The sequence below is a fragment of the Triplophysa rosa genome, linkage group LG16 (assembly GCF_024868665.1).
Source record: "Triplophysa rosa linkage group LG16, Trosa_1v2, whole genome shotgun sequence".
In the NCBI taxonomy this organism is placed as follows: Eukaryota; Metazoa; Chordata; class Actinopteri; order Cypriniformes; family Nemacheilidae; genus Triplophysa; species Triplophysa rosa.
The window spans coordinates 6,798,272-6,823,878 of NC_079905.1; the positions used below are offsets into that span (position 1 = coordinate 6,798,272).

The window sequence follows — 25,607 nt, forward strand, 5'->3', positions numbered from 1 at the left end:
ATGCTGTCCACAATTATAAAATCGGACCCTCTGTTAGTTCAATTGAAATACAACTGTATTTCAATTGAACTAACAGAGGGTCCGATTTGCAGACTGTTAAACGTGGTCCATTTTAAATGTTTCTCTCCTACAGGCGCTGCTGGAGGCCGTGTGGGGAGCTGTCACGACAATCATGAGACTGCTTGCACTTTTCACAAAATAAAGAGGAATACAGGAAATGACGTTGCATCACACAAATGCCATGCATCAGTATTAGCCTATCACTGCCTTTCTTCGCCAAATGCCTTTTAAGCATCTCTTTAATAAAATCACACATTTAATTTAATATTAAAGCACATAAAATTAATTTTGCTTCGTTTTAACCAACCATAAAGAGAAGCTTACAGGCAAATTAGGATCTGTTTTAAATGTTGTTTTGCATTGATGCTAATGTTTTTTGTTATGTAACCTCTGCTACACAGGTAAATAACATGAGCTCGTCAAATTCTTTTATTTTTTTTCGAAAATTGAGCAGCATGGCATTGGGTAAAAATGTCAAACAAATAAAAGGAGCATTTAATCAATGTCTCTCTAGACTCTTTGAGCACAAAATGATTAGCATTCGCACATATGGACAAATTTTCGAACACATTGGCTTTCAATAAACAAGCTGGCCTGTTATCACTGGACCATTTAACGTTTCAGTACTGATGTCGATGGGAGAATTCCCGGCTCTGAAGGATTGGTAAATATCACTTAAAATCTACCATCCAGAAAAAAATACATCCGAAAGACAAAAGTTAATTTGTCTAAGATGTATCAGAAGTTAAGATCGTGTTCCTATGTATTCTAAAACAAGTGCAAAATGCAAAACAGAATAAAACATGGACAATTTAGAAGATTTAAATTCACATTAAAAAGAATCATAAAACATATACGTTCTATGCGTTCTTATACCCTGTTTCAGTTTTCCTTCAAACAAATAAAATAGTACATATATTTCCATGATGTGAGGAAATAAAACTTACTCCATAGATAAACCAACAAAAAAAAAAACTTCGCCTGAGCTACGTCAAAAAAGGATCGATTGGATGTATAACGCAGTCGGGGAAAGAAATTCATTGTGGCCACACTACAGATGAGTCAGTTTGGGCGCTTCCTGAATTCTTCCCTGAGAATAGTGCGAAGTAAGGTCTGAAAATGAGCACGGGTTTTGATCGCACGCTCCTTGAAGTTGGCTGTTTCCCATGGTGATGGCGCCGTTGTAGTCCATGTTGCCTTGAGGAGGGTGCGGTAAATGTGTCAGGCCAAAAACCGAAGCCCCCATGCCCACCAAAGAATCCGAGTAGCTTCCAGTGGCACCAACGTACACTGGGCTACCCTGTACTTGAGCCCCATAATTATTGTTTCCTTGAAGATGGAGTGTGTCGTATTCAGGCGTGGTTGTACCAGCCCCCGGATACCGCTTCTGAGGAGGCGGGCAATTGTTCAGAGGGGGTGGATATGACGTAGGAAGACTGTACGCATTAGACTGCGGCTTGTTATAAGAGACTGAAGAAGGTGAGTCGTAGGGCACGCTGTTAACCAAAGAATGCATTGAATTTAAATACCCACTCCCAATACCTCCGCCACCAGATGACAGAGCTACAGGACTGTGGGGAGAGTGTGCCCCAGGAGAGGGCATCATTCCAATGCCCTTCTGGTCCTTTTTGTACTTCATCCTTCGATTTTGGAACCATATTTTAATCTGCCTTTCCGTCAGGTTGAGCAGATTCGCCATTTCTACTCTTCGCGGGCGGCAGAGGTAGCGGTTGAAATGGAACTCTTTCTCCAGCTCTACGAGTTGCGCAGAGGTGTATGCAGTACGAGCGCGCTTGGAGGCAGCTGAATCAGGCGGACTCTTGTCTCCAGCGCAGCTTTCTACTGTATGGGGACAAAAAGGTTTTGGTCAGATAAAGCATTAAGTACAATGGAAGTGTTTTACGCATGCCTCGGTAAATGGACTCCACCGACCATGCAGGTTTCAAATGTTGCTCTTGTTTTCAAAGCTGAATAACACACCTGCTGTTAAAACATCGTACACCATGTATAGTGCCATGAAAAATGTACAGCTTTATGACATTTTAAGGCTTTTCGGGTCAGCTGGTAAATCATGCACATTGTAGCTGCAACCACAACCTAAGGCTTAACCTCTTCCATGTAAAATAAAACAAAACACTAAATATTGTATTAGAATGTGAAAGAAGGCTAAAGAAAGGCATGTAATTGAAAAGCAAACAGGGCAGAGCACTGTTGTGTTTGTTGGCGGGGTATTACTCATCAGAAGCTTTTTTCCAAGTTCCGCTAGAGGCGCTATATCAGAAGTGTTGTTTAGGCCGAAGAGGAAATTAACAAAATATAAATACAGAAAATATTTAACACAAAAATATATACAATATTTAACATAAACATATAAAATACATTAAAAACATGATTCTGTTTATATTTAAAGTTTGAATAGTTTAAAGCAAGTAAAGTAGGCCTATATAAAATATCTCAAGGCCTACAATAAAGAGATGTTTTAAATGAAAAAGAGGACAGAAATATACTTCATATAAGCTCGATAATTTTGATTTAATCACCTGAAATGTTACTACAGGGTTTCTGCTTTATATTCTGACGGGACTCCTTCATCCACGGAAAAATGTGTTTCGTAGTTGCTGGCGTTGGTGAGGCATGCCCTGTGCTGTTGGTTGCGGCATCATTGCTCGGAATTTGGTTCAGAACACTGGGGGAAACTGGTCTTTGAGGGGCAGTAGGGGGCTGGTTGTTGTCGGGGATGTCTGGTACTGGGGCTTGGGTTCCGTTACTCCGTTGGCAGCCTTCTGTAGTTTCATTGGGTTTGTGCAGAGCTGCAGAGCCACCAGGGGACTGCAGGGAGCAAGCCGGTCGACGGTACTCACTTTCCACATGAAGGGCCTGCAGATATTGCTGTTGATTGGCATCATAACCTAAACCGTTTGCGCTTTGATAGGGGAAGCCACTGTAAATTGCCGAGCCGTCGCAGTAGGTCGCTTTTTGCATCTCGCCGTTTCCCAATGTTTATTTCACTTTCTGACAAGGTCCTGACACCGTCGTAGAAGAACATTGGCTCAACGTAGTCACGTGACACCTCTTCGCCAATGGGCTCTACTGGGGAACCTACGAAGAGAAGATAAGGCAAGCTGGTGAAATAGGGTCTATCCATCTTACTTTTCAAAGCTCGGATGACACCGCGGCCAGACCGGGAGAGCCAGTTACCACTTACCTTATGGCCAGTAGCAACAATAGCTAACATAACTGAAGTGCACTGAAAACATGACGGCCAGTTCATGAAATCACTAGTCAACACTTAGGCCCAATAAAATATGAAAACATTCGTCATGTTTTTTTCACAAAAAAATATTGCCTGTAAACAGTAGAGTCAAAGTTTTAAGTAAAGTTTTTTTGTAGTGTGAATTGAAATAAAACTTGAGCTATAAGCGACATAATAAACCGGGAATTTACTGGACCTTCTATGGGGCCATGTACGTTTTTATTTTATTTTTTATTAATACACATTTCCCATTCGGGAAAAAAAACTCATTAATAAAGTTACTGATTTTGAAGGTTTCTTTCGTAACATTTTATTTATTCGTTGATTTTCTTTATTCTCTTCAAGTCTCTGCGTGTTTTGTTGGGGATCGAAAGCTGTATCGAAGAAAACCTGAAAAACCTGCAATGTGCGGAGATTGAAGTAGTCTACAGTCAACAATAGGCTACCCATGACGAAAAAACATTAAACACCAAAAAGTTATTCGAACGTAGTTTTCACAATTATTATTTAAGAAATTGATTTAAAATATAAAAATAAACTAGGCCTTTCATTTAAATGCTGATATTTATAGGCTATAGTTAAATATATTCTTGTATAACCGTAAAACACAGACAGAAATAAGGAGAAACGCAATAAATATGAAACGCAATATATAAAATATATATGAAGCATATATTTAGTAACAAATATATGTAGCATATATCAATATAATAAGAATGATTGAATTGTTCGACTACGTTTAGGAAGAATGGAGAAACGTACAATTTTAAAACATAAATGAATGATTTTGAAATTAGGCCTAAATGCCATATTAAGAATGCATATATCGGTAAATAAAAAACAACAGTAATAAATCAAAGATGCCTCGCCAATTTCCACCCACGCTTGACGTAGGCTACATTAATTTACAGTCTGACGCTATCAAACACACAGAACGGTAGAAAAAAGACGCTAAAGCCACGAAGTAGGAGACCCCAGCTGCCGCACGGGAGGAATCTGGCTTGCCTGTGACTGAGTGTGTGTGTGTGTATGTGCGAGTATGAACTCTCCCTGAACCGAGATTTTAGTCGCGCGGTCATAAATCACAAACTCGCCATTTAACAACCATGCGAGAACTCTGCCTCTGTCCCGCTTACCTTCCCCTCTGACGAGCAGCGCGCAGCACGGCGCGAGCTTTTCTCATTCAGCGGCAGAAATCGATCAAACAGCGGTCCAGAGTAAAGCTAAATCGAGAAGACAACAAAGCCAGAGTCGCACTAGCAGGATTCATTGGACGTATCTGCAGTAATTCCTTCCTTCTTTCTGTTTTGACGTAGATCAGTAAAGCATGCAGATTGCGAAAGTAGTCTCGTGCGCCCTGGTTGAAGCGCCTTCAAACATACACATGACATGCCACTAAATTGAACGTCCGTGTTCTCGGACCTATACTAAATGCCACCATGGGCTGCGCTCTAGCGAGTCTTTCTTGTACCACTAACGTGCACAAACTAGCATGTTAACATACTCATGCACACCCCAGTGAACTCCCTCGAAACACAGCGTCACAGTAGACAAGGAAAATTATGCAAATGAAGTGCCTTCAGAAGCACAGAACGACGTTCCACTCCCCTGTGAACACTGTGAGGACTGGATACACATAACTTCATCGAATCTTGGAGTGTATTCTTATGCTTATCACTACAATGATTTATGAGGTGTTATGTTACATTCATATACATTTAATAAAATCAACATTGTTTTGGTTTTGAAACAAATAAATACGTTTTATGGCATAGCCTAAAATCTGCAAAACTTTACTAAATTAAATATATTGCTCTAGAAGACGAAACGCAACACCTACAATAACAATAAACACTTTCTACAAAATCTATCCATTTGATAAATATTTGATAATGAAGTCTAAACCGAGGTCTACCATTTAAAAAAGTAAAAATGCTATCTCGCTATGGATTCAAAAAGGGTTACATTAAGTCCTAGACCCCCAAACTAGTGGGAACGTGAGTTTGTGGATAAAACCTTTCAACATAAGAATGAATTAACAACATCAGCTTGTGTCTTTTCTCGGCCAAACTCGAAGATGTATGTCCTAACACAGCACGACAACAAACAGACAGATTCCTATTTTTGTTCGGCCCACTGCATTACAGCTTTCCAAAGCTAAAAAAGAAAAGAGCGGGCGACGTGGGCTGGTGAGTGGGATTTAAAAAATCCTTGAGTTTGCGTTTTTTTCCGTTTGACAATTTCAGCATTTTGGACATTTACTCTATTGTTTTGCACCCAATCAAATCGATGACTAAGGAAATTTACTGATGACGCGCAAACTACGAGGTGAAAAGTCAATTATATTATCTTAAATTACTGTAAAATTGTCATTTATATAATTGCAATTTAACTCAAATTAGATTTTCTCTCCTTGCAGTATAAAATGTATTAATCAGCATTGTTAATGTCTATTAAACCGTCTTTAACACGGTTTAATACAAGACTGCCTTTAAAGCGTTGGTACGAGCGTCACCTTCATAATGACAAATTACACCACAGACAAGTGTAAAGAAAATAATTATAGGGCTTCAGTTTTTTATATTGAGCTAGGTTTTTGTGCGTGCTTGTAGCATGTGTGTAAGATGGTTAATAATATATAATATGTATAGTAATACATGGTAGTAATCGTTGTGCAATACAATAGAATTAGGGCTCACCTTAAGCAAAACACAGTCTCTGGTAGTCTTAGTGATGAGAGACATTCATTAATTGGGAGATCTACGACAAGAAATGAAAATAAAAGTGTTATAATTTTTAGCATCACAATTTTCGTCTTTTCTCATTACAGACAAAGTGAATGTAGAACAACAAGTAACCACAAATATCAATGCCACTATAACTTTATACTCTTCTCGTTTATTTGTGGATTATTTTATTACAGAGTAATTTATTATTATTTTTAATTGTCTGTTATTTTAGAATTACAATGACAATGTGGAATTTTGAATGCAATTTACAGAAAATACATATAATATGCCATTATAAATGTATTTTGTACTTACAGTCTATTGTAACAAAAGCGCAATGTTAATTGTATAAATTCAATAGTAAAACGACATCTGTATAACGTTTTAGGCTTTGTACAAACATTCTCACGTTAAAGCACCTAACTCAGACTTAAAGAACAATATAAATATTTCAATCGTTACTTTTCTTTTTAGTATTAATAATAACTAATACTAGGTAATAATTATTAGGTGGGTAACAATCAGAATAAAATAACAAAAATACATCTAACTAATGGATATGTTAGTACAGTGACAAAAAATATTGATGCACGTGTGAAAAAAGAATGTATCATCAACAGAAATAAAACAATCGAGCAAATGTATCGAGTTATCCTCCATTTTGTTTCTTTCTAGAGAATTTAGATCGAATAGTCATTAGCTCTGAAACAGCGGCCGCCCTAAGTCCCCCAGCCCATAAATCAAGACTCGGGCGTCGTGACCTCGGCGTGGCAGTGTGCTTCTGGTTGATACTCCTTATATTATATCCTCGTTTCCCATGCGAGCCCCGGCAACAAACTGTCCGCTATTGCTCTGTGGAGTTTTATTCGCTGTCTTCTGATTTATTCTTCCTGGGAAAACACTGTTTACACACCCTCCACAACTTAGAGGGCTTTACAGCGACACACGAGCGTTGCCGAGCCCACGTGCAACACAAAGACATTACCACTCATCATTTACACATTAAAAATAAAATAAAGGATTAGAATAAATATTTTAAGTGATTTAAATCTATACAAATAAATGATAGTGGTGTTATTAAATTGCAGACAATTTTCATGTAAGTTTTGAAATCCTAAATAGTAAACATGTCCCAGGGTTATTCTGTACACTTATTACTAGTATTTTGTATTTTTCATTATTATTTGTCATTAGGCCTATTTCTTCTTTTTTTATTTAATGCAGGCCAGCAGTACCTGGTGAAAACATACAGAGTACTTTCCGTTGTATTTTTAAAAATAACGCAGCTTAAAATACTGTTAGGCTATATCACGTAAAACACCAATATATTTTTAATTTAAGTCTCAGTTAAAAATAATGATTGTGAAGTGTTGCTTCAAACAAATTGAATGTATAAACAACTAAAATGCAATGGCATTAGCTTGAACGGTTGTGTTTGTCATTTCGGTGCCAGTTTAGGGATGAAAAAAGTTAAAGATCTAATATATCTAGATTTAGTTTATTAATAAAGACCAAACGGATGATTTTGATTTCGTCTCTCTCCTGTGTTGAACCGTCAGTCTGCGGTACTGACCTTTTCTCTTAGCCGCAATAACTCACTTGATTAATGAACAATCAGCGGAAATACCTCAAAATAAAATCCATCCTCACGGTGCGCAGGGCTTTCGGTCGTTTTCTCCATAGAAAAACATATCCGTTCATGACAGCTGTATAACACCATCCGCTGAATGTACCAAAGACTTACGTTCTTTTTATTTTTTCTCTCTATCTCGCCAGCTCTCCACCAAGTCCACAATGACCCAACCCCACTTTCGTGAAGTAGGCTAGCGTAATCAGCACAACAGAAGACCGGGGTTCGCACGCCATCCACCCCCTTCATCATAATATCGCACCCATATTGTGCGTTCCACTCACGTGACCCAGTGTCTATTAAAAAAAGAAACATTTTTTGAATCTGTGAATCATTAATAGAGACTGTTGTTGGTCCCATTGAGACGGATTACAAAAGCAGTAGTGCTGGACTGCTTTGCTTGAATGATGCTAAAAATGCTCGGTCTTATGTTTTAGTCTTTGCAACACAGATAGGTGACCGTTTTCAAATGATTAGTTATAAGGAGATGGTGGTAGTGTTGGAAGTTATTAGAGCGTTTTTTGTGCCTGTATGTTGGGGGCAGTATTTCCTAGACGCATGCCAAGAATAGATTTACATTTATGCATTTGGCTTTTATCCAAATACATTTCAACAGTAGGTGCATTCCCTGGGGCTCGAACCCATGACCTTGGTGGAGCTATACCATGTTCTACCTACAGAAAAGACAAACTTGGACCACACAACTTTAACTGTGTGCTCATGTTATTGGAAGAGACAACATGCATTTGACAGGAGACGAAAAACGGAAGTCTGATTTCTCAAAACGGATAAGAACTGCTGCAACCTTTGTGCCCGTAGTCCACAATCTTTTTCACACTACCCATATCTTCTAAAAATGCATAATCCAAGTGCTAGCTACAAACTACGTACGCTAAAAACCCGTACCTAACTAGCTATGTCATTCATTTCAAATACCTGTAAAGAACTCGTGTGTGCAAGGTGGCCCTCTCTCGGTGATGACGGTGTATCAGCCCAAAAAGACTTGAGAATGGAATTTCAGGGTTTTCGTGGCATGAACACCCCTGAACATTCAAAGATGAACGGAGTAAACGTACGTCTGTGATGTTAAATTATGTGCACTAGAATGTAGACTATTTTATACGTCAGAACCTTTTGTTAGGGCTATCTTCTACGTTTTTTCAACAGAGAAGTGATCTATCATCTCAACAAACAAAAGAAAGGAGATCCGTCCCGAATAGAGGCCTGTTCTTTACCACCATTTGGTGCTTGTTTACCGGCAGTATAGAGTGTTTCGGCTGAAAGCTCATCCAGCGGACGTGGTGAAGCTCTGTAGATAATTAATCACCTCAGTCCGGCAGGACGCTTCTCCCCCTTACATCAGTGCTTTGTTCTCTGAAATGCCACAACTTTCAAGACCACAAAGTTTTACAAACGAACACGAGTCGGTTTATGTTATGTCTTAGCTATACATTTCATACAAGAAAGTGTTGTATGGTTGCAACCACGGCCAGATTTAAAATCCGCAACGCATTGAAGGGCGAATAAATCAGTGTGAGTTTAAATATATATCTTGAGCTGTGATGCTGCTTATCAATTGTTACTCCCGAAAGTCCGATATTGTTAATTTAAAACATGTTTTTTTAAACCGGACATGTTGCTGCTTACTGGTGTTTTGTTTGTATAGTGTATTAACTAGGTTGCACTATATAAGCATCACTTGGATTTTGCAACGAGGACCTGTCGAAGCTCTGGATTATGCTAATGTCCTTCTCACACATTTCAGCACGGCCCCTGAACTTCTCACTGACCCCAGAACCCAATACACGACACACCACAAGACCGATGTTACACTGCTGTTAGGGACCAGGACGCTACATACCAAGGGGTACAAGTAGTTTCTGTTCTTGGACAAAGTGGGTTTTGCGTATGATTTAGCCTATTATAGCTATACACCACTATAGCCTATACATATGCTTTTTACTTTTTTCAAAGTTTTATGTTTTGTTCCTCACTGCAAAGTAAAAAAGTCCTTATTTTAAAGAAGCTAACAGACAACGGGCTGTGTTTTCGATTTATGGAACCTCGCCAAGGGACAGAACAAATCTGTTCTCAATGTTGACATTTGGAGCTCTTAACGCAACCTCCGATTACTTCGACACACATTCGAAAATAATTGCTCTCCTTGGATTTACTGTGGTTATCATCAAAGTATAATAATGAAACTGTAATTTTTGGATAACTTGGCAACAATGGTGCCAGTGGCTCCTTAAAACTGTTTGGAGAAATTTTGGAGAACTCTTACCTGTAAATGAAATAAAAAATGGGAATCTTCAATTATGATTAAGGGAGCAGTGTTTTATTTAAAGATAATGACACTTTCGCTTTGGCCCATTATTATTTTTATAATGAGCTATTATTATTACGTTCCCGAAAGATTTAAATGTGCTTAATGTTTGCAAAAAATCCAGCAGATTACTAAAACATATATGAATATCCTTTACAAACTCTTTTAATTTTAGAAAAATTATATTATCCAAGTTTTATAAGTTTTTTTTATAAAAAAGTTTTTATACGTTTATAAGTTATTTACCATATAACCTTTATCATTACAGTGACCTTGAAATGACAGCTATTTGTAAGAAAAAAATGTTATAATAAATTGTTAGATAACTTTTCCGAAAAAAAAACACAATTTACGCCACCTATTAACAACATTTGTATAGAGATTTGAAATGGCTCAGGTTACTTACTCTATGGCACATTTTGAAGGTTGGCCGAAGAAGGGTCAGGAACACGGAAGGTTCAGGGATGTCTTGCAGAGTCGACGGTCAAGGGTAGAATGAAAAATCCTACCAAAATTCCCGTGTCTATATCTGACCGGGAGGTATCTATTATTTAATAAGGTCATGTGAGCTAGTCAATTAAAATTTAAGCACGGTAGATTGAGGGGTGAGGTGGGGGTAACGTGATGGAAGTGTAAATTTCCTGTCTGAATCTGAATCAATGATGACGGATTGTAACTTAACTTACTTAACTGCAGTTACAAATGTTTTCGCTGACAAAATGTTATTTGCAAATAACGTCAGCGTTGTTATAAATCCAACCTAATGATTTATTTTGGTAGTGACCTCTAAGTCAGACAGACCAGATATAGTTCCAAGCTGTGATTATGTGATAAATGCACAGGATGAAGTTTGTAGTTGAAACTGTAGTTGTAGTGTGAAAATGTATAGACCTCGTTTTGCATCCTCAAATAAACGACCATTTATATCTAATGCTTTCGTCTTTGTGACTAGTCCATTTGCTTGTGTTTTTCTTGTTTTCCCTTACCTAACTCTTACTCTATTTAAAACAACGCATGGCCAAAGTCTGGGGTATATAACACATTTAAACACTCAATAAACACTTTAGTAATTTCATTTTAAAAGGTGGCACAAAAACTAGACATACACAGAAAAAATGTTTCGGTCTCCCACTAAATTTGGGAAAGTATCATTTAAGTTGCACTACTGCCCCATGCGTTCGTGAAAAAAAATCTCCATGGTCTGAAGGGTCCTGAATATGGCGAGGTTAGAGGTTAAGAGGTCATACACAGTGCTTCAGTTGGATGATTGGATAGTTCATTTGTGTCCTCTGCGTGAACCCACAGTAGACTCTTTACACCAAAGTCTACTGTCGCCTTGTGCTTTACAGCAGACTTCTATGGGGATTTTTTACAATATATATTTAACGTCATAACTGAAATTATAGTTTAGCTGGACTGTAGTTTAAATACGTTAATGTAAAGTCTAAGAATTTAGCTTGACAAAAACAAGAATCATCGGCATTCACTATTATAATTTATTGGTTTTAAGGTTTGCTCATAATTCAATTTATATGATTTAAAAACATTAGATTTGTAATATAGCCTACTTTTATTATAAGATACTAAAAGATGTTTAGAACTTACTATTAAGCCATATAATGTAGCAAGATGTTTTAACATGTATCTCCTTTAAATTAACGTGGCTAAAAGAACACTACAACTAACGTATCCTGTTTAAATAGTTTACCTTCTAATTAAATGAATTTCTGGATTAAATAAAACGTACGTAAATCGCAAGTTTGGCGACAAAGGATTACAAAAAAGAAACAAAAAAAGAAACAATTGTCCTCTAGCACTGGTGTCATATTAAGCATGTGTTCAGGCTTTTTTCTTCGACAACAAAACGCAGAATAATTCACCATTCGGCTTGTTAATTGTCACAAAACAATTTGTATTGAAGATTTGAATATGTCTTATATTCAATGTTATGGATTACGTTTAAATAAAACCGTATCATGGTTCTGTATATTTGTGCAAAGATCAATATATAGCGCACCAATCTTGGCCCTTACTAAGGATTAGTCTAAAAGGATTATACACAATAAATTCATATTTATTATTACCACTGGTTGCCTACAATTACTTGCATACAAGCTTACTAAAACATCTTGACATATTTTACCAATATACAAATAACCAAATACACGAATATTCACAGCTTTGATGACGTAAATACAGACACAATACACTAAAATGGAACTAAGACAATTATGATGACTACCTCACAGAGATTGCCCCTATACTTGTGCCTTCATATTAAAATGTCAATGGGATTTGTACACGCGTTACTAGCATTGGTCATATGCCCGGTTAGAGAGAAATAACGAAACGATCCTTTAACCAAGTTAAACTACACACCACTATTGTTCAAGTACGAAAAAACAACTATCTATACAGGAAGGGTATGCTTTCACCTCAAATAAGTGTGAAGGAAATGGAAGGGGAGTCGAGAATGAGGTCGCCTTATCGGACATTTAATAAAAAGTAACCCTGTGAAGTTCCAATCTTAATACTAATATGTCTTCTTTCTTGTTGAGGTCCGTTTGTGCCGATGTGCTTCTGGCACTATAGGTTCGAGGAACACGGCGTAGGAAGTAGTGTTTGCTGCTGCTGAGTGGCGTCCGTTTTCACGTGATGGTTGGAGGACGCAGAGCTCGATGAACGGATCTTTGTGTTGGGAAGCTTGTGGTCTTTCTTCCACTTCATACGGCGGTTCTGAAACCAGATTTTCACCTGACGCTCAGAAAGACACATAGTGTGCGCGATCTCCACTCGTCGACGTCGAGTCAAATATCGGTTAAAGTGGAACTCTTTCTCAAGCTCAAGAGCCTGCTGGCGTGTGTAGGCGGTGCGAGACCTCTTGGGCACTCCTCCAGAGTAGCTGGCGGTCACTAAACACACAAACACATAACCAGCCAGGTGTTACTTGCATTCTCCTTTATTTGTGAGATGTCGTCAGATTATTAGGTTCACTCATTAAATATTTAGAGAACAATTAAAATGACAAGTGCACGACACGATGGACGTTCGTCGTTGTCCGAAAACAGCATTCCTTTCAGACGCAGCATTGACGTAGCCTACTAACTAATTTGGCAGCAGTGCAACATTGTGCAAAGCGTATGGAAAATTTAGAGAAATTGTTTGGCGCGAAATTATCGCCAATGAAGTATGTTTCGGGTCATAGGAATCCAAAGGCAAATGGCCGGGCGGATCTTCACGAGAAATAATATTTGCGAGAACTCCTAATCACCGGGACTTCATTTCGGGGGTAGTAAATCGTCTAAATGAGCAATTACTACTGGGTCTTTTCCATACATGCCTTCCGACGAACGCCCTCCACAGGGCTTCTACGGCTTTTATTGCCCATGCAGATTACTTACCAGAATTAACATGGACTTTTTTCATCCAGGGATACACCACCGGCTCCTTACCCTTCTGGGCGCCTGGGAGAGCTTCTGACACAAGGCTACAATCCTTGTTTTCAGTAGAACCAGCACAGCTCTCTGTAGCGAGGTGGGGTCCGTGATTCTGCGGAACGGACTGAGGTTGTGCGTGATGACGGTCTGTAAACTCGTTGATGCCGTTGGTTGTCACATTACCGTAATCGTAGCTCGGCTCCTGGTAGTTTGATCGCGGGAATGATGCCTCCTCGTGATGGGGGAAGCCCGAGTCTTTCGGCCGCTCATAATAATCGGAGGGCATGGGCATGTATCCGTTCTGCTGATATTCTTCGCAGGGCGGGAAAGAAGGTTCGATGTAATTCGAATTGATCAAGTAGGAACTCATGATCATTAATTTGTAAAGTGCAACAATTCTAATTTTTATCGTGCTGTCGTTTTTCTGATCTCTCCAAAACCCACCTACTCCCCTGTCAAATGTACAAAGTTGGTCGGTCACGTGAGGAATGCGACCAATCAGCGCCTCCTGTGGGCATCGTGTAAACAAGCACCAATAGCAGGTCGGCCGACAGTACAACGAAAATGTGTTCGGGCGGTCTATGCGTCTGTTTTTATATTCAAAATATAACCGAAAACAATTCAATTTAGCAACTATTCCTAAAGAGAAAGACGAAAAGCCAGCTGAACGTATGTTATAATGCATGACATACAGTGAAAAACAATGAGTGCACCAGAAGACGTAATTTCAGTGATAATGCCCTTTCTGATGACAAATCTACTAAAAATGTCTTTTGTTTTGTACCACGACTTGCACTTTTGTTCTCTACAGGGACGTTCCAGTTTCTATAGGCTCCACAAAAGAACCTTCATTAAGGCCCACCATTACTTTGTAAATGAAACTGAATCAGTATAGCCAACTGAATAAGTATGCACCTGTTAATAGAAAGCACAAAGACTATTTTCAAATAGTCAATCGTCAAACATCAACTCATTTTACACGTCTTTGGTAACATTTAAACACAATTAACAGACTTGCCTCTCTAGGTTAAATCATGCGTATTTCGCCGCTAAACGAACTACGAAAACAGATAATTTGCTGATGTTAAGTCACGAACAACGAAAGTATGTGTGAAATGTTTGGGCGAGCAGTCACGAACAACGAAAGTAAGTTTGAAATGTTTGGGTGTTTTTTCGATTTCATAATTTGACATAGTTTGTGTTTGTCCATTAAAAATCTCACCTAACCACACTGTTATTTTTTTTCAGGTAATCTTAAAATGTGTTTGATTGCATCTGAAATTACTTTTTGTCCAAGTTAAAAATATTGGTAAATATATATTTTTTAAGTCATTAGGTTCCATCAATAAAAGTCATTTCGGCTTGTTAGCACTTTTTAAACTGTCTTCAGTTAAAAAGTATATTTAATAAGAAATGTATATTCTCATTCCTTATGGCATTTGGGCAGAACGACTAAGTAATTGTAGTAATTCATCTTATTTGTCATATTTTATAGTTTTGGTCTGCATGAGCACAACAAATATGAACTGGACATCTCTGAAATGTTCCTCATCAATGTAAGGTTGCCCCATCTCAATTGTGAATGTGCCTGTATAACCACTAACAATTTGTAGCTGTAGGCTATTTTATCTAACCGTTAAAATTAACTTCGTGGCAACCTCATGTAAGTAATTTTAAATATTTGTTTTACTTGACGATAGTTTTAGTTGATCTATTTTTACTTGACAAAATGTTGCAAAAATATTCATGTTTTGTATTACAACAAGCGAAACTATTCATAATTATTAAAATAATCATTTATTTCTTTAAAACTCTATAAATCACAGAAAACTTAAAACCAGTTATCATTGTTTAATTATTTAAATAATTTAATCATATTCCGTATACTTGACTCAAGATTTACTGTTCAAACGGGTAATAGAAAAATAAATGAAAAAGGCCTACCTTGTATGAGGTTGTGAGCATAATAACATCCCTGACCTTGAAGGTGATATGCCAGGGTGTCTGGTCAGATGAACAAAAATAATGACACCGTCCTTCTGCGACAGGTAGTTTCCAACACTCATGTAAGGTTTCATTTTCTTTAATATTTCCGTAAAGTGGTGTAATGGCCACCCTTGAAAACTCTTATACTAGAGCTTCACGTATTCTTGTTAACTTAACTCTGAAAGCCACGTGCGGTCTCACCGCTTCAGAGCCTCTTTAACTTCCTTCTTTAATAGCTACACAGAGATAACTTCGGTCTGACCTCTCAGTCAGTGACCATTTCGCTTCTTATTAATCTTGTTCATTGACAGTCTTTGTTAAACAACAAGGCGTGCCCTCTGAAAAGGTGACATTTTCATATTTGTTAGACGCAGTGACCTTGCGTTTACCCCGGCCTTGGACTTCGTTTCTCCCTGGTCCCCTAACCCCTCGGGGAACTATAATGGGTCCTTTCGGAGGTCGGTGAACCCCCCCAAAAAACAAAAAATATGCCGTTAGTGTAATCGTGTATAGTAAAGTCCATTGGTAAACTGCTGACTTTCCCCTTCAAAATGTCACCTAACAAATACCATATTTTTATGATATTATTAGTGTTTTTGTTTTGTGCACCTCTTTGTACATTAACAACATCAGGAATGACCGTATTGGTTTAACCTGTAGTAATCACCGGAAAGCTAGTTTTTTGAGTCCTAGCCTATATATAAAAATGATATCATGACGTCTTTTTTCATTATATATTTAACTGTTTTTGAAGTAGAAAACAATGCCGAAAAAGTCAAACAAGCACTCTTCAACATATTAAAAACAAGTACAAATTACCTATGACGAAATCATTAAAGACAATAAGATTATGTAGGTCTATAAAACTTCCAATAAATAAATTTAGGTGTTTTTTATAAATTATAAGCTTTTAATAAACCAACAACCTTTTATTACCTTTTTGAAGTCAGTTGCTAGGTTGCACAGCGACACATGTTGTCAAAGAAGGTAAAACCTGAGGGATATTTAGTTTTGCCTAATTTAAAGAGGTAACCCATTATTAATGGTGCAAAATAAAGATAAGATACGGAAATACTTTTTGAAATAAAGTTTGGTCAACAGACAACTAATAAACTGTTTGAAATTAAATTTAACCCTACCTGACAACCAACCTGAGGTTTATAAAAATCCTTTGTTTTTTTGTTGAAATTGTTTTCATTAGTTAAGTATAATTTTGATATAACCCAGAGTGAGTTTTACAACAACTCTGAGTGACAACTGGCCCCGATTTCCCCAGTAAACAGGAATATAAGGTTTTCGCAAATGATATAGCATCTTCTCTAAAACTGTGACGCCGCAGTAAATTGAAATTGTCTGTATTAACAATAAACGTGGATGGCTTCACAAGTTATATAAATGCAGACGATACAGCCTTGTTGATATTCTCTTTTATAATCTGCATTTAGCTATTAATGTATTTTTTAGATTATTAGTCATTCAAATTCTACAGTGTTGTTCCAACTCAGAATGATAAATGCATCTTCATAATAAATCTTATCTAACAGCTAAATTAATAATTGCTAACGTTCTTATTGTAAAATATCAAGGTGTCCCTTATAGGTAGCCGAGATCGACTTTGACACCAATGATCTCTTTTTTAAAAATGTCCTTTACAGAGATTGATATTTGAAGGTTTCTCTTCAAACATACGACGAATATATGTCAGAAATATACGTAGCCAAAGGAATAAGGTAAAATATGTGCCCTTACTGTGATTCGTTACTAAATTACAACATATTTAAAATAATGACTTTGTACAAAATAAAATTATTTATAAGTCAATGGTGCGTAAAATCTGCGTCATGGCCTTGATTTTTGTATTCGCCAGTAAAGAATGCTACCTTTGAGAATCTCTAAAATAATGTTATTTCAAACACCAGTCTTTTCCATTCATCATTCTTTATTCCTTTCGTTACATGAACCTAACGAATGTTTAAATTTTAGGATGGAAGACAAACGTTTTCCATTGTAAAGAACGCAAAGCTTTTGAACTGTGGGAACAAAGAAATGTTCATTGCGGAAAGATTATCCATCCTAAATGCAAATGTCCCGTCGAACTTTTGGTAATCAAATGCGATTTATTCAAAAGGAAATTCACGAATCAAACCCCTTAATAAAACCTGAATACTCAATCTTTGGCTTTAGAGGCGCAGGAGTCTCTTGGGGATGCTAACCCAGGGTCACCCAGCTCACAGAGTTCACTGCGAGGTTAGACCAGAACTCACGGGATTCACAGCTATTCCATCTTTTGTGCCATTATAAAAGTGGCATTGCGCTCTACAAGAACAGATGACAGCTACGTGTTCTGCTGTAAACTTTTGACCCCAACCCTCCCCCTACCTATACAATCTCACTCACTCTCTCAAACTAACAAGTACAAATAAACAGATGGACACAAATAAGCATTCGAGCTCATCAATTGGTTCTGTCTTCCTTTGCTAATCTTTCATTTATGATGAACAGAAATATTGGGTCAAAAATATTGGTCTATTTATGCCATCAATTTCGTTCTAGTGAGATCCGCTTCCAAATTTGTAAACAATTTTTATTTTACCAAGAGCCTTTGCAATTAAAGTTGTATGTGGGTGTTATTTATCTTTATCTTATTTTATTCTAAAGAGAAAGAGGCGCCAATACGAGTGACACTGAACTTGGCCAAAAGCGAGCTCTGCTGGTGGTTTGCGGCGTGTGCACAATTCATCTTCCTGCCGCCGCTGACCTCGCGGTGAACCAGGAGCGAAGACATTTTTCTTTAGTCTCTCGCTCTCTCTCTCTCTCTCTCTCTCTCTCTCTCTCTTTCTCCGATGTCTGTCGAATTCTGCCTATCTCCCACTTGCTCTCACACTTCACTTTAAGTATGCGGAAGTTATAACGCCTCTTCCCCAACTTAGAAACGAATAGAAATCGGAATATTGTTTATTTAACTTATATACGGTGTTAATGAAACCATTTTTTGCTTCTTGTATGCCAACGTATAACGTCTGCGTAAGCATTTCATTTTGTTGCGTTATCCATACTCAAAGTTACTTTCCTTACACAAGAAATACAACATTTTACCTATAGAATCTCCTAGAACAAAACGTATAAAGTGCAGTAACTAATTTTACGGCTATCCTCATAGGGCACATTTTGTATTTATGCAGCCTATCTGTGTTCAAAACTTTGAAAATATTTGCGATATGAGGAAAAAGTGTGAAAATGCATCAAGCATGAAGTGTTTATTTACCGATAAAGGAAAAATTTGCATATATGTCTCTATATCCAATGGATTTAAATTTACAGTATAGGAAGCAATTACAGTCAGATGCAATCCCCCTACCACTCATCTGCCGGACAAGCAGCTTCTCACAGCACAAACTTTCATTAACGCAATAGGAACTGACCGCATTTATGATCTACTTATTGTTTTACTAAGGGTCAGAAGAAATTTATTTTTTTAACAGCAGCGAAAAACTGAAATAACTTAAACTCACCATGAGCTGACCCTCGTCCACCTAAGTGAGCCCGGTAGTTATATTTCCAGTCCATGGCAATCGGTATGCCAGAAGCAGTTGGATGAAGTCAAGGAACACCTCTACGGTCTGCAGAGAAAGAGTCAACGAAGCTCCACGTCAGTGCGATTAAACATTATATGCGATATAGTGTCGACTCCCAAAACCATAAAAATCGACTTTAATTGCCATCACGTGACGTATTTTATGGCCAGTGAACCTATCTGGCTGGAACAGGGTGTTTTTTACGATCTACTTCATGGACCGAACCTCTATTTATCTTACCCGCCAATGTCACGGAGGCAGAATGGTACAGGGTTCAGCAAAGTTTGTCGCTTAAAACTGCAGTTTTCCAGAGAAGAACGAGTTCGAGACAATATGGGCGTGGATGCACTCATGTTAAAAAAGGTTGGCAGGGGGACCAAAAGCGCCCCTTGCACAGCGGGTGAGTAAAATGGCACTTAGTGCGTCTCGTACCTGTTGAACTGCCACAGATTATAAAATACTAACTTTTACAAAAAGGAAAATAAATCCAGAAAATAAATTTTCCAAATCACCTAAAAAAAATTCACTACGCATTTATTTAGGCCTATATTTTGCTAATGCAAACTGTTTTTTTATTTTGTATTGACACTCGAATTTTTAAAACAATTACGTTTACGTTATTTTGAAGTTTTATAGATCCTTTCCCTGCAAAAAACTGTGAAGGGAAAAATGACACAACATTAAGATCTAATATTCAAGTAAAAAGTTTATTGTCATAACCATTACTCCCAGTTATCATTCAAAATTCACAAGACAAAATATATAGACTTAGTCTCTAACATTTTAACACTTAAAACACACTTCCACGCATTCAGGTAGACCAATAAGGACATAACTTACAAAAATGCGGACAAGTCTGAACGAAACGACTTTATCAATACCACAGTGACAGTGCAGCAAGATCAAAAACAGGTACTAGCCTACTTTAAGCTTGACAAAATAATGACACACTTGAAAATTTTATATCGAATTAAAATAAATATATTAAATACATGAATGTATATTTACAAACAATAAGACATCAAGACGTCTCTAAGTTCTGCTTAAGCAGCCAAACGTAACAGTTTTAGTTTAGTGTAACCAACACATCCGAATATTTAGTCAAAAATTATATTATTTTACACCTTCATGGGCTTTCGACAATGCAAAGATCCGCCCACATATATGCAACACTGAAAACACACAGAGGAAATGTTTTTGTTTTTCTGGCCATTAGTTTTACTGGTCATGAGCCTGTAAATCCCCTGAAAAGTATTTTGCGAAATGGGAAAAACCCATAACATTCTGTCCCTATGTTATACAGAACACACACGTATAGGAAACAGGCGCACACATACACTCATGTCTTAACACTTAAACATATAGTTACATATACATTATGTACACATTCTCAGGGCCGGTAACCGCCTCCTGCGGCCGCCATGCTCATGCTTTTCAATTTGTTGTCCTTTTTCCATTTCATTCTGCGGTTTTGAAACCATATTTTGATCTGTCTCTCTGACAGACAGAGCGTGTGCGCGATCTCTATTCGCCGGCGTCGTGTCAGGTACCGATTGAAGTGGAACTCCTTCTCCAGTTCCAGCGTCTGGTACCGTGTGTAGGCTGTCCTCGGCCTTTTACCCTCCGGTCCGACCAAACTGTCTGTCATACATAAAAATGTGATATTGCCATCATTAAATTATTATTGACTAGTGCATTATACAACATGACATGCGAATGCTCAATGAAAGCATGCGAATGCTCAATGAAAGAAACAAATTTAGCCTGGGTAGGCAATCACCTAAAAATGTGGTTATTTAGTCAATATAAATTATAAATCCGTATCAACAGAAAACAATAAAAAATACAATTAGTTTAGTTTATTCTTTTTTGGCATAAAAACTATTATACAATTATTAGAGACACGTGGAATAATGTTAGAAGTCTAAAACACCAAAAGGTTAAACCAAATTAAAATCAAGACTTCCCCAACTCATGTAAATAGAACAGTTTAATCTAACACTTAGACATATACGAAAAAACGAATGTTTCAAGGTTACCATGACTTATGTGAAGTTTTCGCATCCATGGGTAAATTTGTGGCTGCGACCCATCAGATACATTCAGTGAGGCTGCCTGCGCACTTTCTTCTGGATTTTCTTCCTCCACGGTGTGGGACGCTTTAGAGACGTTTTGACGACTGAGAGTACGCCCGACACTGTGGGTTGCTGAGCCAGTGATGTTCGGTAGTGATGTTTTTAGGGAGCGGTGTGAGGGCTCGCTGACAGGAGAGTTGGCTAAGGACGAGCACGGGAGAGGGTCAGAGGAAGGCGACGTGGACGCAGCGCTGTCCGTGGTAACCGGTTGATTGTACCGGACAGGCGTCGCAGTTGGATTGTCCGTGTAGCTTTGAGCTTGCTCACCAGATGAGAGAAAGTGTCCGGTGCTAGACTCCCTGGTGCTAAGATCCATTCCATTATATCCATATCCATACCTGCCCGAATGCATGCCCGAAGAATCTCTGTATTGGCTACTAGAACTGTGATCTCCATAGTTATGTAAGGGGTAGTCCGCACCATTTGGATAGCGACCGCAAAATGAGTTCACAAAATAAGAGCTCATTGGTTGACAATAATTACCTTAATTATTTTAGCTACTCAAGTACAGTTGTGGAGAGAACAATACTGTGCGTGTTTGATTTGTGTATCTTGTTGGTTTTGAGCTTCTATTGCACCCTTGCACAATTTATGATGAATTATGGAAATGAGTAAGACAGACTTAATGCTTTCTACGTAGGCTTCCAAATATGGGGTACGGCTTAAAGTCACGTGTTTTTGTTGACCAGTCGTAAATCCTATTCTGTGACCTCCAGCGGTAAACTCGCGCGTAAGCAGGAAATCAGTGTGGAACTGTTTGGAGACGTGAACGCGCAACGAGAGTTTCACCGAACTAGATGTTGTAGGTTCTTTAAAAGGTTGTAGTCGCGCGCCACCCTCTGGTAAAATGTGGCACTACTACCCTAATCTATCAGACTCGAAGCAAGCACACGGCGGGGTCATTCAGAGGGTAACGATTCTGCGGTAGAAAAATAGGATCTGCTGAAACAATGCGCCGCGTTCTGCACACAAAGCACGTACACCAGAACGTTCACAGAATTCGGAAGATTTTAAAACGCAACGATAATTCTAAGGTTTTAGATACATACAGTCTTCACCAGTTACAAAAAAAATTCAGAATATTGTCTAAATGTAAAGGCTAATCTTGATTTGAAAAATTTAGTTTGATTTTTTTTTTTTAAATAGAAAAAAAAGCACGATATTAATGCTATTTAAGCCCACTCCTTCTTATTAAAAACAAGAAAAAATGTATAAGGCTTACTGGCATTTTAGTTTTGAATTGCCTTCATATTTTAATAAAAAGGCTGATTATCTAAATATCATATTAATACACCAGCAATATGCTAGTATAATTATGATCGCCTTTGTTGCAACCCAAATTCTCTTGCATTGGATAAATGACTTCTCTTCAGCAATATGTTCAGCTGAATTCATATTTTCTTTCTATTTCTGAAGGTCATAAATTTAAAGACTATGTAAACAGTAAGGGCAAAAACAATCTTCTTTTGTAGTTTTTATAACAATATTTGATTTGCCCGTTTTTTAGAGGTATGGTTTCTTGGGTTAGGAAACCTCCAGGAGATGAAAAGAGCTATGGAAGTGTCAAGGAAGTAGCTTGGTCGTGCACATTTGAATGTCAACTCTTGTAGCCTATGAAGTTTAAATTTACAGGCCTACTACATGAGAGTCGGTAACTCTTAATAGTCTGCTCACACGAAAAAAAATATAGACTCAATTCCGAATTCACATATTTGTTGTTTTAAGGTACTGTCATACACGTTCATTCTTCCTGTTGATTCTGTATACTTGAGCTTTAACATTTCCGTCAGCATTTCCTTCCAAAGCCATAACATTTTCTATTTTCAGTCATGTTTAATAGCTTTCAGCGCCACCACAATACAATATACACAAACACATGTATCGTACACTAATTTAACATACACACATATAACATAACATTTTCTTGTTTTACCTGTTTGAGTACTTCTTGGTATTTTACAGTTATCATGACGATGCACTTTTCTTGACATTTTCTACAGTTCAACGATGTTGCAAAATTAAACCAAAAATATTATATTATAATGGAAACTCACCTCTATAAGTTATAAAACTAGAAAAACGACGTTATATAAAGTGAAAAAAAACAAGCAGTTAATTTTACTAAAAAGGTACTACGGCCTCAATAAACATTATGGTTTTAGGTTAGAATCCACAACCAATTTAACAAGTCAAGTTAAAGCCCTACTGATGAACAGCGTGAACTTTGTGGCATTTGAGCAGTACAAAGAGATCTATTTACATTTAAATGTATTCATTTGGCAGACGCTTTTATCCAAAACGACTTACAAGTAGGAGAGCGTATACAAAATATTTAAACAAAAACGTTTAAGAAACCTGTCATCTATTTTAAACGCTTCACATTTAAGTCAACCTGAAAACAATTCTTTGTACAATGCTATGAAACACCTCTGCATAGACATTGTCGTTTCACGTCATATTGCAACATCTATTATCTTGAGCGGTTGCCTTGCTTTGAACAAGTAAACAAATGGTATAGTCAATCGGCCTGTAATGTGAAAGATCGCCACCTAGCGGCGATTTTAGGATATAACACTTTTCCTTGTCAGACATACAATGTAGGTTAAAGATTATATTGTATACCAGCTTTTAATTAAATAAGACCCCAAACACTATAAAAAATACAGCTGTTACTCTGAATTGCTCCATTCTGAAAACTTTTCTAAAAGAAGCACCACCAAAGCTCTTGCGATGCAGTTAAATCATACAATGATGTTAGAAGACATTAACCAAACTGCACTGTAAATCCACTCTACATTCAATATAAACGCACAAAAGTGGAATTAGTTCTCACATCGCTTATTTAAATCGTGTCCAATATTTGACGCGTAAAATGTGGAAAAACAAAGCGTTATTAGGCTAACGTTACATAAAACGACAGAGTTGCAGCTGTCCTGTTGTTTTTACTGCAGTATATCTTGTGAAACACAAACAACAATAAATAGCAACAACAGCGGCAAAAACACCAACACCAAGGACACCAGACGGAAAAACAACAACATGAGATTATTAAAAACAAAAACAATCCTCTAGAATTTCAGTTATACCACAAACAGTTAACATATAACCTTAGATTTATTAGTACAAAAAAACACCGAGTCCTTACCGTTCAATGTGTCTGCCTTAGATAATCGCTCTATCCAGCCATTGCGCCACAGACGGGATAAACAATCCTCTCTTTTCTCTGCAATGTCCATGTTGAATATCACCACAGGATTAAACAATACAACATATAAAGAAATGAAAAGATTATATGGAATGACGTTGCTTAAAGAATCTTAGACAATGCAGGATCAGGAGAAGAATGCAGCTCTATTTTGGGCTGGGATGGATACACATAAAAAGTTCACGTTCATGTGGCCTTAAGAACACGTGACTAGCTGGTAACCAATGGGATCCAGCGGCACCTCATAAAGTTTCGAAGCAAAGTAGTAAATTTTCATAAACAACGGCAGATTTATAGCTTCTTCGGGGCAGAGGACAGAGGTGGGGGCTGGGGAAGCAATGTTTGCTGCCAGACGCCATTTTACAAAAGTAACTCACAGGAAAATAAAATAGGACCGATTTTTACGCATTAGATTTTCAGATGTAACATCCATTTGTTATAAATCTTACCCCAAAATAAAAACACACAAAGAATAGAACAATGACAGAAATCGTGACAACATAAATGTTCTATAAAATTAAAATTAATAAAGAAGTAGCCTATAAAAATGGCGGATGGTTATTGATAAGGACCTTCATTAGACCTTTAGGCTACAATTTGATTGTAATCCGGATAAACGGCCACAATATTTCTGATACCATTTAGGGTATTTTTTTACAATTCAAAGTACATTATTATAATTATTTGAAGGTAAATTGTATAATTTTACAACATTTTAAATAACAATAAGTGCCATAAACGCCTAGTTTTCTTTGTCCAAGTGATCACTTCACGTGTTAAGTTTATATATTATATATATATAATAGTTGTTGTTAATAGAGCAGTAAACGGTACCATTCGAAATATGTGCCATTAAATGTGTTTACACAATATCACCTTAAATACACTATTTTTCTGGCTCAGACTATTTGGCTTACTGTCAGTGCTGCAGATGCAGGTGCGTCTGCTCAGCATGTATATTGTCTATCTGCGACGAACGTAAAAATCACTGATATAGGCTAGATAATGCATGCCTCAATAAAAGCCACCACATTTTCTTCTTATGTAGTGCTCGACTTTAAATTCAACGCTCACTGCTAATTGTCTGGTATTCTGCTACATTTTACATGTTTTATACATATTACAATACCGTTTTAAAGTTTGTATGCCTTATCATACGTTACAGCAAGAAAATAATGTAGGCTATTTGTCGTTTCAGTACACTGCAAAAACTGATGTGTTAAAAAACAACACACATCACTGTGTTAATAGTATAATGACACATGCTGTGT

At 37.4% G+C, this 25,607-nt stretch overlaps 3 protein-coding genes across 10 annotated transcripts; all 3 read right to left on the minus strand.

Moving 5' to 3' along the window:
• Window positions 1-475: 475 nt before the first annotated feature.
• Window positions 476-24,376, minus strand: hoxa3a (homeobox A3a). 8 transcript variants are annotated; one of them, XM_057354031.1, is made up of 5 exons: window positions 24,277-24,376; window positions 18,934-19,041; window positions 6,013-6,073; window positions 2,601-3,159; window positions 476-1,902 (listed from the first exon to the last, which is right to left on the minus strand). In XM_057354031.1, the coding sequence occupies exons 4-5, from the start codon at window positions 3,040-3,042 to the stop codon at window positions 1,112-1,114; spliced, it is 1,233 nt and encodes a 410-aa protein (XP_057210014.1). In that variant the 5' UTR covers window positions 3,043-3,159; window positions 6,013-6,073; window positions 18,934-19,041; window positions 24,277-24,376; the 3' UTR covers window positions 476-1,111. The 8 variants fall into 8 exon arrangements, with proteins under 8 accessions (XP_057210014.1, XP_057210016.1, XP_057210015.1 ...); XM_057354033.1 differs by lacking the exon at window positions 6,013-6,073; XM_057354032.1 differs by lacking the exon at window positions 24,277-24,376 and having other exon boundaries at window positions 18,934-19,229.
• hoxa4a (homeobox A4a) lies at window positions 11,472-16,152 on the minus strand. Its single transcript, XM_057354035.1, has 2 exons — window positions 13,400-16,152; window positions 11,472-12,910 (listed from the first exon to the last, which is right to left on the minus strand). The coding sequence occupies exons 1-2, from the start codon at window positions 14,118-14,120 to the stop codon at window positions 12,585-12,587; spliced, it is 1,047 nt and encodes a 348-aa protein (XP_057210018.1). The 5' UTR covers window positions 14,121-16,152; the 3' UTR covers window positions 11,472-12,584.
• Window positions 19,715-22,335, minus strand: hoxa5a (homeobox A5a). Its single transcript, XM_057354038.1, has 2 exons — window positions 21,036-22,335; window positions 19,715-20,637 (listed from the first exon to the last, which is right to left on the minus strand). Exons 1-2 carry the CDS (start codon window positions 21,595-21,597, stop codon window positions 20,387-20,389), a joined length of 813 nt encoding a protein of 270 aa, XP_057210021.1. The 5' UTR covers window positions 21,598-22,335; the 3' UTR covers window positions 19,715-20,386.
• Window positions 24,377-25,607: the final 1,231 nt, after the last annotated feature.

Coding starts and splice junctions, on each gene's coding strand:
- hoxa3a (XM_057354033.1), bottom strand. CDS start 3,042: ATGCAAAAAGCGACCTACTGCGACGGCTCGGCAATTTACAGTGGCTTC. Junction 1,903..2,600: donor ACCCTGTAGTAACATTTCAG/GTGATTAAATCA, acceptor GTCCCCATACAG/TAGAAAGCTGCGCTGGAGAC.
- hoxa4a (XM_057354035.1), bottom strand. CDS start 14,120: ATGCATTATAACATACGTTCAGCTGGCTTTTCGTCTTTCTCTTTAGGA. Junction 12,911..13,399: donor AAAAGTCCATGTTAATTCTG/GTAAGTAATCTG, acceptor TTGTGTGTTTAG/TGACCGCCAGCTACTCTGGA.
- hoxa5a (XM_057354038.1), bottom strand. CDS start 21,597: ATGAGCTCTTATTTTGTGAACTCATTTTGCGGTCGCTATCCAAATGGT. Junction 20,638..21,035: donor AAAACTTCACATAAGTCATG/GTAACCTTGAAA, acceptor TATGTATGACAG/ACAGTTTGGTCGGACCGGAG.